The 15,202-nt window shown below is 40.4% G+C and overlaps 1 protein-coding gene across 2 annotated transcripts in view; it reads left to right on the top strand.

Annotated features, from left to right (window-relative positions):
- The window catches only part of cntn1a (contactin 1a), a 77,180-nt gene extending 66,069 nt beyond the window's left edge, over positions 1-11,111 (top strand). For both annotated transcript variants that reach the window (XM_072672185.1, XM_072672186.1), the window contains exons 16-24: positions 1,281-1,445; positions 2,419-2,568; positions 2,751-2,821; positions 2,959-3,193; positions 4,976-5,079; positions 5,320-5,503; positions 5,730-5,848; positions 6,458-6,614; positions 7,997-11,111. In XM_072672185.1, the coding sequence (XP_072528286.1) occupies positions 1,281-1,445; positions 2,419-2,568; positions 2,751-2,821; positions 2,959-3,193; positions 4,976-5,079; positions 5,320-5,503; positions 5,730-5,848; positions 6,458-6,614; positions 7,997-8,073 (1,262 nt within the window). In that variant the 3' untranslated portion in view covers positions 8,074-11,111. The remainder of the gene's footprint in view (positions 1-1,280; positions 1,446-2,418; positions 2,569-2,750; positions 2,822-2,958; positions 3,194-4,975; positions 5,080-5,319; positions 5,504-5,729; positions 5,849-6,457; positions 6,615-7,996) is intronic.
- Positions 11,112-15,202: the final 4,091 nt, after the last annotated feature.

Genomic DNA, 15,202 nt, shown 5'->3' with positions numbered 1-15,202 from the left:
TCACAAAATAATAACAGACACTCATTCCAAGGGCAATAAAACAGGAAAAGAAATAAAACCATTTATGAAGGAAATTAAGACAATAAGCAGATAAGCAGTTTAATAAATCAATAAAAAAAATAAAAGGAATAATTAAAAAAATACAAAATAAGTAATTGAAAAAATAATACAAGCAAATTGCTAATTGTTAACCAGCTTGATTAATAACAAATTTCCACTGATCCTGCTTCTCTTTTTGGGTATTTGCTCTTTTTGGGTATCAGCTTGGGTGTGTAGCATTTGAGGTGTAATCTCTTCATGTGTCTCAGTACTGAGTCAGTGATTAGGATGACAGCACAGTTTGTTTGCTGAGGAAAGTAGTGTTGAATAGGGATCGATGAAAGCATCTCTGTTTCTCATTCTCACTCAATTTCGATCAGGCTAATGCTGTTATTGTCCCGGAGCCTGGCGAGATCTTCAGCTTGCCATAAAGCAATTCACAGCAGGACTCAGAGATCAAAGATGCTATTTTCCTAGTACTAAAATAAATGTGGGTCTCTCATTATACGTTTCCCCAAGCAGTAATGCATCTCAGAGAATTAAAGTGCACTTCAATATAATACTGCTTTACTGGCAATATGATACTGCTTTACTTTGCTCAGATGTTTCAGACAAGATGGTGGCCTAATACATCAGTACGCTGATGTATCAAAATATAGCTTTCTACTATTAATCAGCAACACTGAATCTTTTGCATGACAGTGACCCTGACTAACAGCTCTTTTCACTGCCTCTTTTTTTTTGTGGGTGTGCGCTCAAGAACTAGTGCTAACAGTCTGACTTTTCTATTACTTCATTTATTTTCACTTCTGTGGAAGAAGAGGGGGAAACTTCACCAAGGAAAACAAACAGAGAAATAATGGATGGCGAAGAGTTCAGGGTTGATTTACAGGATTGTAATGGTTGTTAAGGCCAAACCCAACAGCTTAGTCCGATGTATTATGAGGAAAATGTTAATAGGAAGTGGGTAATAAGCTTAAGACCTCAACCATAAACTCCACAGTACCAGCCATTATTTCACAATATTTCACAATATTAAGTGTTGGATGTGAAGTGGGAGGTAAACATCAGACATTTCCTTTCTTACCACAGTTTCGTATTGTGATTATAATTATTTTCAGGAAGGCGAGGTATTAAGGGTATGGGATATACCTTAATCCAAACCATTTAGCTATTTAGTGAAGAAAATGAAAGATGAGAGGCAGTTGTAGTGAGCAGTTTCTCTCTTACTCTACACTCAGGACCTCCTGGACCTCCTGGAGGTTTGTTGGTGAAGGACATTGGGCCAAAGTTTGTGAGGCTTGTCTGGAGTCAGGGTTCAGATAACCTCAGCCCCATCTCCAAATACACCATCCAGTACAGAGAGAGCCGAACAGCGGAAGAGGATTGGAAAGATGCAGTTACCTGTGAGTACACCAGGGTTTAGGGTTTGAAGTAGCTGTCTGATCACAAGACCACGTGTTGAGTTTAATCTGTGGTTTCCCATGTGCTCCCCTAACCTTGGCTAAATGGATAATTATAAAACAAAACACACATAAACTCACTATTGTACTCATTAATTCATTAATAATTTATTAATAGCTTGTAAAAAATGTATTTGGACAAATATACATATATTTACATATATACAAATGTATTCAATATCTTTACTCTTTACAGTAGTGAAGTGTGCTTTTGTTTGTGTGCACTTTGTCTTATTAGCGTGTAAAATAATTACGCTAAAATTATTCATTTCAGCTATTGCTTCTAGTATCATTATTTTAATATCCATATCCACATCAAGTTTTGTGAAAGCTTTGTTTTGATATCTTTCAGCGCTGCGTAAAATGTTCGCGTAAAATATAGAGTCTGCTCTATTTTCTGTGTCAAATGGATGCCGTAAAATCAGGCTACCCAATCAGAGCTCTGTTGTCATGGTTGCAGACCAAATAAATGAGCATCAAGACGACGACAGAACAGCTCATCTTGTTCGTAGCAGACCACAAAATGCTTACATGATGAGCGCATGCTGGCTATAAAAATGCTGAGGTCAAGGAAAATATATAGTGGAGCAAAGCTGAAAGGCTGGGGAATGACGGAATGAGCACAGCGACTTCATGTAGCCGTTTTTTTTGTTTTGCATCCTAGTCTGTGTCCACAAAAAAGGCAAGCTATAACTTCCCTCGCTATTAAGCACTCAGGTGGAGGAGGGAAATTAAGGAGAGTAAAAGCAGACAGGGATATGGAAGTTTCTGGCCCAGTTCACAGAGCACAGAAAGAAAGACAAATGCATCAGACTTGCGAATTCGTCCAAAGAAATACGTTGTTAGTGTGTAAACTGTACAGTGTGAAGTGATGTTTGTGTGATGATGTTGTGTTGTTGTTGTTATGTGTTCTCAGCCCCGTCCAATGTAGAAGGCAATGCAGAGGCAGCCACAGTGGTTGATTTGATTCCATGGACTGAATATGAATTTCGAGTCATTGCTACAAACACTCTGGGTACTGGCGAGCCTAGCAACCCTTCACCCAAAATTCAAACACTGGACGCAGGTACGTTCCTGGATTTCTTTTTTAATATTGGCATTCGGCCTGAATTACCAGCAAGGTGCTGACCTCGGCTGCTGTTTTGGGGATTTGAAATGCAGACTAGACCAGTGGTTATATTGTTTGGCGCTGTTAGTGTTCGCAGCAGTTCAGAGAAATGCAAAGTCTCACATTGCTCTCTATTCTAGCTCCTGTGGTGGCACCTTCAGATGTAGGCGGAGGTGGAGGAACGAGTAGAGAGCTCACCATCACATGGACGGTAGATACTGCTTTTTTCCATGAATGCCCAACTTCTCCTTTTTTTCTCTGGCTAAATACTGTCATGTTGCTTTTATATCAGTTCCAGTGTATGAAGGGTTTTATCTAAGTGACCCTGATTTTCTGTTCTGCCCTTAGCCTGTGCAGCCTCAGTACTACTACGGCAGCAACTTCGGTTACATCATCGCGTTCAAGCCTGAGGGTGTCTTTGAGTGGCGAAAAGTGACCGTTGCAGACCCTCAAGCCAAACGTTACGTCCACAAAGACTCCTCCATTCCCCCCGCCACAAAGTTTGAGGTGAAAGTAAAGGCCTTCAACAGTCAAGGAGAGGGACCCTACAGCCTCACTGCTGTCATATGCTCTGCTCAGGATGGTGCGTGCCTGCTGTCACTTTGCATGTGCTCCCAATATTCTGTGGTATGCAGTCATCTGTAGCACAAAAGTGTTTTTGTCATTCACAAAGCAAATTTTATTAGGAAGACCTTTAGCCAGTTGCATCAACTGAATGTAAGTCTGATCGTAGCCTACTTAAATGTAAACTGCCCCTGCATTTGAGGTTTGAAGGTTAAAATGTTCACCTACCTGATAATACCTGATCATTATGGTGGCTAGTCATTTTAAGTGGTTTGAAATACTTGCAGGAAAACGAAATCCAACGAGTTCTCTGTGACAGGTTCTTCCTTTTTCACCCATTTGACTGATTTATATTTGTGCCTCAGTTTTCACCGTAAAAAGCTCATCGACCTCCTGGCCACAGATTTACAGTACAACACAGTCAGAAACAAAGCCCTTACAGTTTCTGTAAGCTCATCTCTACACTGTTTCGCTGTTTCGGTGACTCAGTTCAAATCGTAAGAGCAGTTTAAAACATTGAAACATTGTTCATATTGCTAGATCTTTATCCTTACATATAAACTAAAAGGGAGACACTAGGACGTAGATGGAAATTATTAGCATAAATATTACATTTAAAACAAACATAATAATGTATTTTTACTTTCCCCTGCAAATTACAATGGTGATTAAATTAGCAACTGCATCACTACAATTCATTGATATTATCCGCTAATGTGTAATAAGGAAAAAACATTGAGGGAGCAGCAGTTCTGCCGACAGAAATCTGATGGGAGAGGACAACAGAGAAGGGTCAGACTGATTGTGAGGTGACAAAAAGGCTACAGTAACTCAGATAACCACCTGTTCAATTGTGCTGAGCAGAAAAGCAACAGCACAGAACCACGTCAGGTTCCGTTTCTATCAGCCAAGAACAGAAAGCTGAGGCTGCAGTGGGCACAGACTCACCAAAACTGGAAAGTTGAAGACTAGAGTTCTGCTGATGTACAAAGATGGCCGGGTCAGAATTTGGCAACAACAGCACGAACCATTGGACCCAGCCTTCCTTGTGTAAGCAGGCCGGTGGAGGTGCTACAATAGTGTGGGAAATATTTTCATGACACTCACTGGGAATCCTAAGACTGCACAAGCAGTTACTTTGGTATTACTATGTAAATATGATGGTTGGGGGTATTTGAAAGCCTCTAAATAAGGATGCTAATTTCTGCTAATTCCTGTTTTGAGCTTAAACCGCAGCCGCACTCAGACCACTGGATTCACTCATTCCTTTATTCAACACCATCCTCTCTCCCAAACCCTGAACATTACGCTTCGCCTCTCGTCTAGTCTCTGGATTTTCTCTGATCACCGTAATCCTGACATTAAGCTGATAATTCCAGCTGCGGATATTCTCAACATTTAACCCACTTATTAACAAACACTGAAAGACAGCCATGACACCATTCTGCCCAACATTCTTTCCTACATCTCGAGGCCCTGTCACCCTGGTAGCCCACTGCGATATTAGTGGGAGAGCAGTTGAACATTCTGACACATCCTTGGGGCCAAGCCCAGACAAAGATTCAGCGCAAGAGGAGACGTGGCCACAGCAGATGTAGGGCAGGACATGGGTCATAACTCCTACGAGGAGTCAGACTGGAGAGAGAATAATCTACAGCTTAAGTATAATAAGTGTAATACCCTGTATGGCTATATCATGTACATTCAAGTGTACTGTATTTTTGGAGTCCCTTCGTTTATGGCTAAGGTTCAGTCTGTTTTTGTTTGGACATGTTTGTCTAATCTTCCTGTCTGTCCTCAGTGCCCTCAGAGGCCCCCACCATTGTAGACGTCAGAACTCTCTCAGCCACAGAGGCCATCATATGGTGGATACCTGTCCCACAGCAGACAGTAGAAGGCTATATGGTGAGTGTCACTTGCATAAAGTTCACTTATACAGAAGTGTCTGATGATTTGCCATTTCATGCACCTTAGGTCCCGTCACACTTACTTTAGAATTCCATTAAGTCTCGTTATAATCATGAAAGCCCTTTTTAAAGTGGAAGTGGCCATTTTTTCTTCATTATCAATGTGCACATACTATGTAGTTATAGCACAGTGACTATTTAACAGTAGCATTAGCAGTATGTATTGGACTTGTGGCAGGTGAGGTACTGGAGGAAGTCGATGGAGAATGAGGCATCAGCCCAGCGCATCTCCAGCAAAGACAACCAGACACGCCTTGACAACTTGAAGCCAGATTCGCCTTACATCATTGAAGTGTGTGCTTTTAATGGGGCGGGATACGGACCAGCCAGCCAACGATACGAGATCTACACAAAGAAAGCTCGTAAGTGCTATGCTTTCTGCATTTCAGGCTGCATTTATTCAATATATAAAGAGTCCAAAAACATAGATTGTAATACTGTAATGATGCTACTATTTAGACCAACACTACTGTACTACATAGTAATGGTATTGAGGTACAACATAGAAACTGAAAGACAGAGTGACTTATGTTACTGCTTATTTTAAACATTAAACTGACCCCACATACACTTTGCCTCTTCTCACAGCTCCAAGTCGTCCTCCGCAAATCATCAGCACAAAGATGCATTCCAGCGGGGCTACAGTCAACATTGTCTGGAATGAAGTGGAGCCCTTAGCCAATGAGTCCTCAGTGGAGTGTTACAAGGTATAGGTTTATGATGTTGAGGTTGTGCCTAAGGTGAAATCATGTGATACTAAAATGAAAAGTCGTCCCTAACCAGGACAGAAGTGTTAATTATGATTGCGCAAATCTATGGTTATTAAGTTTCTGCTGAATTTCTGCTGCGTACGTTGTCCCGCAGTTTTAGAGATATCAACACTGTTCCCGCTCCAACGTTTAATACCATTGCATGTATAGCACACATCATAGCAACCGCCTAGCAAACCCATAGCAACCACCTAGCAACCACTTAGCAACAAAAAAGTAATCACCTGGGGAATCATAACAACCAACTAGCAACCACCCGGAATACCAGAGCAACCACATAGGAAGAGCCTAGCAGGAAGTGAGAATCAATTAAACTGTGCAGCTGTTTTGCATTCATTTGAGGAAATGCACTTTTCTAGTGATCTGTCTCTGTTTCTGTAGAAACCTGAGTAGAGAGAATGAAAGAAATGCACTCAAACTGTCATATAGATGTAGATCTTTTTATTCTCTGTAATGGTATAGAATTAGTATTGTAATAGCTGGCTGAATTCTTTCCAATAAAGTGCTGTTAGCAACTTATATACTCATGTGTATCTGCTCTGCTAGGTTCTGTATAGACAGGAGGGACAAAACACTGGGACACTTTACACCACGCTTAAGAGGTCGATAGACCTGCCTATGCGCAGGGGTGGAGACTACCTGGTGGAGGTGAGAGCACACAGTGAGGGTGGAGACGGGGCTGTGGCACAAGTGCGCATCTCAGGTAAGCTCTGTTCCTGCACTAGTGTGAGACTAGTGCTTAATCAGGTGTGTTATTTAGTCCTGGAATTGCTATGTTAACTCATACCAGCTCCTGTGTCTAGGAAAGTGTCGTCCTGCATGGTACTTTTGGGACCATTACAGCAGCTCTTGCTATTCTCTGTACTTAAGGACATTTGTTTTTGATAAATAACATTAAGATTTGAATGAAAAATGGAATCATAAGTGAATAATATGAAAAAATATATTATATAAAATGTATTGTCCTAGTCTGAAGGCGAAATCATATGTGAGTGACAAGTATAAGAGTGACACTTGTACTCACAGCACTTAATGTAATGTAGAATGTAATGGGAACTACTCTGGACCTGCATGGGGTGTGTGCAGATGTAATGATTTTGATCCTCCCTCTTTTTCTGCATTTCTGTTTGGATCACATCCACAGTGAAGTGTCAGCGCAGTCATTTTTCAGTGTCAGGCACCTGTGGCCATGAACAGGTGCTGACATGCTAGGGGAGGGGAAAAGTCAGCGAGGGCACCGTGATGATAGATGAGGCTCACCTTGAGTGCTGCTTTTTTGTTACATTGCTGCTCTCTGTTCCATGACTAGTTCTCTATAATATGCGGTTTCACAGAGCTGTCTGATGCAGCATTATATCCCATGTTAATGCTCAGGGCCGGCACCAGCTACAGGCAGAATAGGCAACACATCATAGCTATGTAGTGCTCCCTACACTTGGAAGGTGAGGACTGACCCATGTCTCCTCCAATGCATGCGTAACCTGCTGCTGCCTCTTTTGAACTGCCACCGATTCACCATCACCAACTTGCTCGAAGGAAAACATGAAGTGGGACAAGAAAGAGGGAGCCCCCTGAAGAGAGCAAGGCAATTGTGCTCTCTTAGGTGCCCCGGATACTAATGGCAGGCAGCTGGATCACTCAGAGACCACTCTGTTTTTCCTTGTTTTAATTAGTTGGTTATCATTGCTCATAAAACCAGCGTCCGTTATTTAAGGTGGGCCTCATCCTCCTCCCATCCAAACCCAGCGCAAACTCTGTTACTAATCTTTTGATGATGGATACAGAAAGAGAACATTAATACATAGCTGCAAAACGCTAAAAGCATACTTGGAAAAAAAAAGAAAAGCCCACATGATGCATGATGCAATTTTTTTTCCATACACCACCCTATTAATGAAGCACTCCAGAAGACTTTTACCTTTAATTCAAGGGGTTTAACAAAAAATTGCATTAACGGCTTAGAAATTACACTAATTGTCTACAGTTGTCTAAATTCCCAAATTTTTACTGACTCAAATGTAACAGAATTATAAATATGGTACAACAAATAATAATACATTAACACTTGTGTGTGTTTGTGTGTAGGTGGAGGTGTCTTGGCGGCCCAGTCTCTCCGCTTCTGCGTCCTGCTCCTGATCGCAGTGCTTAGTCTGGCACTCTGAATGTAGCGCCATCCCTCCTCGGCCTTCACTCCTACAGTGAAGAGGACTCTCACAGGGTGACGCCTTACATGACTCTTACTCTACAAACGCTGAAGTTCAACGATGAATATTCCCGACCCGGAATAAGCTTTGTGGAAAGCAAAGACACTACAGAATTCCGTAAAGTACAAGGACATGGAGGACACTCTGTTTCCAGAATTGATTAACAACCATGGAGAAGCATCCAAGGAGTTCTCCCTTGTTCAGTATGCCTTACAATATCTCTTACCCTGATCTTTTACTCTTGGGCTGCTTGTGGTGAAGAGCGGCACCTGCTTTACACAATGTAAGACACACATTTCAGATCAGTCCGGATCTCAGTGGCTGCTCATTCTGTGGCACCAATCATAAAGGCTGCTGAATTCTTTCACGAGGTGTAGGAATTCCCTAGTGCTCTTTCTGCAGCGCGCTCTTATCCGCAAGCGACTTTTGATGAAAGATCACTGTAAGAGGGTCTTATAATTGTTTTCTATGTAGTTTGCAGATCAGTGGCACTCCCTTTTTTGATTTCAAAACTAAAGCACATCCCTTCCTTAATGGATACAGTCAAAGCAAACTCCTATCCTACTACTTGGACGCGATACATGCTGTAAACAAGGTGACGCATAACAGACAATATAGCAATTTATTTCAAGCTAGTATATGTATATGCAATAATTTATAAGCTATCGATCTCTTAATATATTTCAGTATATTATTTCTTTGCGCATATTAACATATCTCTAATGGAAAGATTATTTTACTTAAAGCTATTTCAAAGCCCTTACACAAGAGTAAATGAACAGCTGGATTTGAGACATGTGTGCATGTAGCCTCTGAGATCTAACCGAGGATCATCATCAGGGGTCAAATATAACTGTAAATTTGTCATCATTGCTGAAATTCTGTAACGAGGAGTAATATTGTGTTCGTATGTGTAATGTATGTGTAGAAAACATATCTAACCCATGGTTTTAAACACAAACAAAGACCCGCACACTCATACATTTTCAATGTATTTGTGTGTTTGTGTGTGTCTGTGTTGCGTGTGTGTGTGGACTATGGCAATATCCACTGTGGCATGCTTAAGGCCATATTCTCAAAGTATCTCTAGGTAAGAGTGATGTTTTGGTTAAAGTGATCCTCGACTGTCACTTTTAGTGTGAGAGACTTTGTGAATGCAGGCCTGAGCGATGTTACCGCAGCGCTTTACAACGTCGACCGATGTCTTTAGTACTCATTGTCTAACCATGAACCAAACCGAGGCTGAAAAAGACTCTGCAGCGTAAGGAAAAGCCTTTGTTTTGACTGTATCATTAGAAGCTCTGTATCAACGACAGGTGCTTTGTAAAGAATGTTCACATTTCGTTTTCTGACCCATTTCTTTATCTTCTTTGGTTTTAACTGTGTCATGTTCTAAGTAACAGTTGTACAGTAGCACTGCAGGGTCTGATGCTAAAAGGTTAACTGCTTCAATTTTCATTACGAAATGCAAAAAAACGAAAGAAATACAAGCATTCCATTTCTAAGTGAAAAGAAATAGGATCATCTACTGTTTGTTTATACAGTGTCCTTCATGCTTAAGGGTTGTATTCGTGAGGATTCTGTTTGTTGAAGCATTTCACATGCAAACCTGTGTTGGCACAAAACAAGTAGCCATGGAGCCATGTAGTGAAGCCTTTGGTCATCTGGTATGACTGTGGTAATACCGAATGACCAAACCCTAATTGGTAAATGCTCTGATACAGCTTTGAGAAACTTTAACCTTTGGAATTGCTTAGATTTCTGTGTGAATAGCAATTTACAGTTTTTTTTAGCTTTTTTTTGAAGACTTAAACAGCCTGGAGATTTAAATACTTGTCCAACACTGACTTAAACTAGCCGGTTGAGGCTTGTGTTCAGTAAAGTTACAGCAACTTGATATAATATGTGTGTTGTTAAGAAGATGCTTTATTTGGAAGAACAGTTCATGCAGAAATCTACATAATTCCAAACGGTTAGCTTTTTCTCACAACTATATATTGACATGCCCAGAAAATTTGTCTTTAATTTCTTATTAATACATGTCAATATTTGCAGTTATAATAGCTACATTTATTCAATTACAATGCTGCATTTTTATATTTCTATAGTCATATTCAAGGAAAACTCCCATCTGAGGATTAATCTTTTTTTGTTTTGCATTTTTTTTTGGTCATTTCCAGTTCCCACCCACTACCTAGGATTCCTTATTACACAACACAATGCTGCCAGTGTTGAGGGTGAAGGCTAGCAAATGTATTGTCCAACTTTCATGTACCCGTCCACCATATCTTTTTAAACTGCCGCCAACACAGCATGATTGGACAGCTGAAATTGATTAAATGGGGGTTTTGCCACATCAGCTAACAGACCCTCGCATTTGCTAGCATTGTGCTGAATGATGGGAAAAGAGAATAGGCCATCCTACCCATCCAGTGAGAGCAGAGCCAATTGTGCTCTCTGTGACTCCCGTCAAGGATGGCTGTGACTTCCCCGGGATTGTACCAGTGATGTCACAGTTTAGAGGGCTGCGCCACTCGGAAGGCCATCAAAATGACTTCTAAGAAGTACCTAAGAGTACTGCTGCGTCCAGTCTTGTTCCCAGGCTGTAGTGATGTCATGTATTGATATTTGGGTGTTTGATTTGACCTCTCAGATGGGCTTACGTTTCCTTAAATATGTGTGAAGTGTGTTTAGCCATTGCTTCAACATTCTGTGAGTAATATTCAGTGATCACCACAAAGTGCTTTCTCTTTCCCTGTCTCCTTCAGGCAAGAAAATCATCAAAAATGTAAACAAACAAAACAAAAAAAAAGATGCCAAATGCATGAATGCCTTTAAATTTTACAGTAATTGGAGGTGAAATGGTACGCCCTGAGATGCATGATCTGGAAAAGAATGGAACGCCATAGCTACCCATTTGCGATCAAGGTGACTCATGTAACTCAGCTTCTTCTGATCTGCCTCTGTCGGTCAATAAAATGTCTGTTCAGCCTGAATGGCAAGCTCTCTTTTTCAGAGATGATGTAGATAAAGCCTAACCCATGAGTCATTATCTGATTCATTCAAGCCATTCTTCTCAATTAAAGTTTATAGAGACAAAAACCAACATGACTCAAGAGTGTTATGGATTTGGACCTTCCTCCATATGTACCAGATAGGCTACTTAGACAACAATATGAAATAAAAAAGGAACTCTACCAGCTCAAGCTACCATACTGACCTGATAGTCTTACAGACCATAACAAAGGATATAAGGGTCTAACATTACTGTTTCAGCAGGGAGCGGTGGGCAGAACGGGCCTGATAACACTTCTAATCTGGCCGCTGTAGTCTCTGAATTCTCAATAGCTACTGTTTAACCCCTTAACACTCCAAGGCTTATTACACTCTAAGGCGTATTCGTCAGTAACTACAGGGACTTTTGTGCAAACTGGTGGAGCTATTCCTTGGTGATTGAAGTGTGTAATAAATATTTCAGCCCACTGACGTGCCACTGGTCATTTCACTGGTTAATTGAGTTCAGCTGCATGTTAAAATAAATCCACTCACCCTAAACCACACGGATACTGGGCTATGTGCATAAATAGTCAAACTCAAACCCAGTGGCAGAACCAATCTCTATTTTGGTCAGGGGTAGGAATTTTCCTAAACAGGGAAACCATATGCCTCAGCCCACTAATCAGCGCACTGAGAGCTAGCTTTTAATTAGTCAGGCTCAGTTGTCCTACAATCATTTGGTTAGTCAAGTATATCATATACTATATATCATATTCTTTAGTTTTCTAAAACATTTTCATTGAGCATTTGCTGAACTAAAACAGTTTAGCTCTCACTGTTCCGAGCTTCTGCCATGAATGTAGTTTCTATAAAACGTAGTTTCTATAGAATGTAGTTTCTTCTAAAAAGCTTTTGGTGGCAAAGCTTCCAAAGTCAAGCCGTAGTCACACCCATTTTGCAAGGTGATGGGAACTACAAATGCATACATTAAAAACTACACATCAGAATACCTTAATACACTATATTGGCAAAAGTATGCACTTATCTTTCTTAGCACGCATATAAACTTGAGTGACATCCCATTCTTAATTCATAGGGTTTAATATGATGTGGGGCCACCCTTTGCAGCCACAACAGCTTCAACTCTTCTGGGAAGGCTTAGAAGAGGCTCTAGAGAGGCTTGGCTTCATCCCAAAGGTGTTCTGTCGGGTTGAGGTCAGGACCTCAGGTTGTGCAGGCCAGTTCTTCTACACCAAACTTGCTTTGTGCACTGGCTATTCTCAAACTGTTCCCACAAAAAAATACCAAAATCTCTTGTTGTGCTGAAGCATAAAGAGTTTCTTTCACTTGAACTAAGGGGCTGAACCCAACTCCTAAAAAAAAAACCCACACCATAATCCCCCCTCAACCAAACTTTACACTTGGCGCAATGCAGTCAGATAAGTGCCATTCTCCTGGCAATCGCCAAACCCACACACAGCCATCAGATTGCCAGACGGAGAAGCGTGATTCATCACTCCAGAAAATATGCCTCCACTACTTGAGAGTCCAGCAACGGTGTCAAAAATATTCACATTTATTACTCAGGTTCTAGGTATACTAGGGTTTATAAAGACTTCATGATGACTATAATGTCATATTAAAATGTTAATATTGAAACATGATGGGGTGCACTAGGCTGCCTGTTTCAGCTGCATATATGGCCATTGAAAATGAAGGCATTTTAGTGATATTAAATATATTAAAGGAGCATCTATGTGAATTACTGAGCATTAACATGTGTTCCATGCAGCGGAAAATATGAGTAGTTGCCTATAAGTATTGTAATGGTGTAAAAAGTCAAACTTCAGAGGCATGTTTTTAATAACCTTTTTGGAAGGTAAATGTGGTGCTTAGTTGGGACATTTTACTTGAGATCTTTATACTAGACTACATACATCTGCTGTGTCGCTTTCCGGATGGCGTGATTTATCCGAAAAGTTTTTTTCTTTTTCTTTTTTTTTTTGAACGATGAAAAGCCAGAATGAAATAGTAATGAGGCTATTTCTAAAATTTAAGGAGTAGAAAGTACGGATAATTGTGTAAAAATGGAAGGAGGAGAAGTAAAAAGTCGGCTGAAAAATAATGACACCTGTAAAGTATAGATAACCTAAATTTCTACTTAAGTAAGGTAACAAAGTATTTGTGCTTCGTTACTTGACACCTCTGGATTCCAGTGGCGGCGTGCTTTACACCACTGCTCCTGACGTTTTGCATTGCGCTTGGTGATATAAGGCTTGGATGCAGCTGCTCGGCCATGGAAACCCATTCCATGAAGCTCTGTACACTGTTCTTGAGCTCATCTGAAGACTACATGAAGTTTGGAGGTCTGTAGCGATCTGACAGTTGACTGTGGAATATTTAGTAGCGAGGAACTTTCACGACTGGACTTGTTGCAGCACCACGCTGGAATTCATTGAGCTCCAGAGAGCGACCCATTCTTTTACAAATGTTTGTAGAAGCAGTCTGCATGCCCAGGTACTTGGTTTTATACACCTGTGGCCATGAAATTGATTGGAACACTTGCATTCAATGATTTGGATGGGTGAGTGAATACTTTTGGCAATATAGTGTACCTTTGTTTCTCATCTTCCACTTGACAATATCCTATAGATTCTCTATGGGGTTCTGGGTCTGGAAAAGTTGACTGGCCAATCAAGCACAGTAATATCAGGGTCAGCAAACCATTTTGTAGTAATGTTGGCACTGTGGGCAGGTGTTCAGTCCTGCTGGAAAAGAAAATCGTCATCTCCATATGACATGGCACCCAAACCATCACAGACTGCTGGACTTCTGACATCCAAGGTCTGTGCCTCTCTACTTTTCTCCACGTCTTGATTTTTAATTAAAATGCAAAATTGACTTCAAACCACTGAGAAACAGCCCAGTTCTTTTTCCACTTAGTCCAGGTTAGGCACGTCTGACGTTGTCTCTGGTTCAGGAGTGGATTGCTATAGGGTGACCATATTTTACACTGGAGTCACACAGATGGCACCAAGATGTCGTAGCTGTGGGACTTCAAGTAGGCCTACCTTGTTGGATTGTGGCAGTGAGTAAGTGTGTGAGGGTAGGAATGAGTTAAATATCATGCAGCTCTGTTAATTGCCTATATTGCTAAAGCATCTCCTTTCATTTCAACATATGTCTTAAAATAAAAAAGTTTTGGTTCAACCACATTTTACATATAATTTTTTTAAGCCAGTGTAAAAACAATAATAAGTATGCAAGTAAAATAAAAAAATAAAACAGGTAAAGGTGAAGGTACAATTGCGTTTGGGCATTTTAGGCCAGACTTGAGTACTTAGCGGCAAAAAACTACATCTGAAATTGTGACTCTGTCTTTGCATCATCAGCATCATGACTAGACAACACAGGCTTTTAAAAGGAGTAGTTATATTGGGTATATCTACACACTCATTTTGCAAGCAAGCTTGCAAGTATTACCAATGCTCCTTTAACTAGCTAAGCTGTGGTCGCGCATGCTGAAAAAAAATATACGGATAAGTTAAATGTAAACAAAAAATATATATATAAATAAATGTCACTTTACAATACATAAATATATAAAATTTTTTAAATAATAAAATTATGAAATAAAAAAAAAACACTTTTGAGATGCACCTGTAGGCCACAAGTTTCCAGAAGGTTTCATTGGGTTTCATTTATAAGTTAACTAAAAGACACAAAATCTGGCTGGCAGTGTGTAGCGATGGCAATGCTAACCAGCTAAAAGTTGTATTTTTAACATAGGAAAAACCAACAGATCCAACAGATTACTTTAAACCAGGGATGTGAAACAGAATAGTGCTACTGAAGGCCTGCTGAGGTGAGAGTGTGAGGGCAGTGTCAAAAAGTGGTATGTAGTCATCAGAATCCAAAGGGCCAAACTTTAATCTACATTTAAACACACTGCAGTATAATATTCATATAATAATAAAAAGTTTGTATTTGCTGGTGAATGATGCAGTGGTGTGGTAACTATGGGCAGTGACTATGTGGTAACTATGGGCATTATTAGCTAGCTAGCATAGTGGAGGACAGTTTTGATTGG

The sequence above is a fragment of the Salminus brasiliensis genome, chromosome 2 (assembly GCF_030463535.1).
Source record: "Salminus brasiliensis chromosome 2, fSalBra1.hap2, whole genome shotgun sequence".
Taxonomy (NCBI): domain Eukaryota; kingdom Metazoa; phylum Chordata; class Actinopteri; order Characiformes; family Bryconidae; genus Salminus; species Salminus brasiliensis.
Note: the sequence above shows the minus strand (reverse complement) of the source record. Positions and strands in the feature narration are given on the sequence as shown.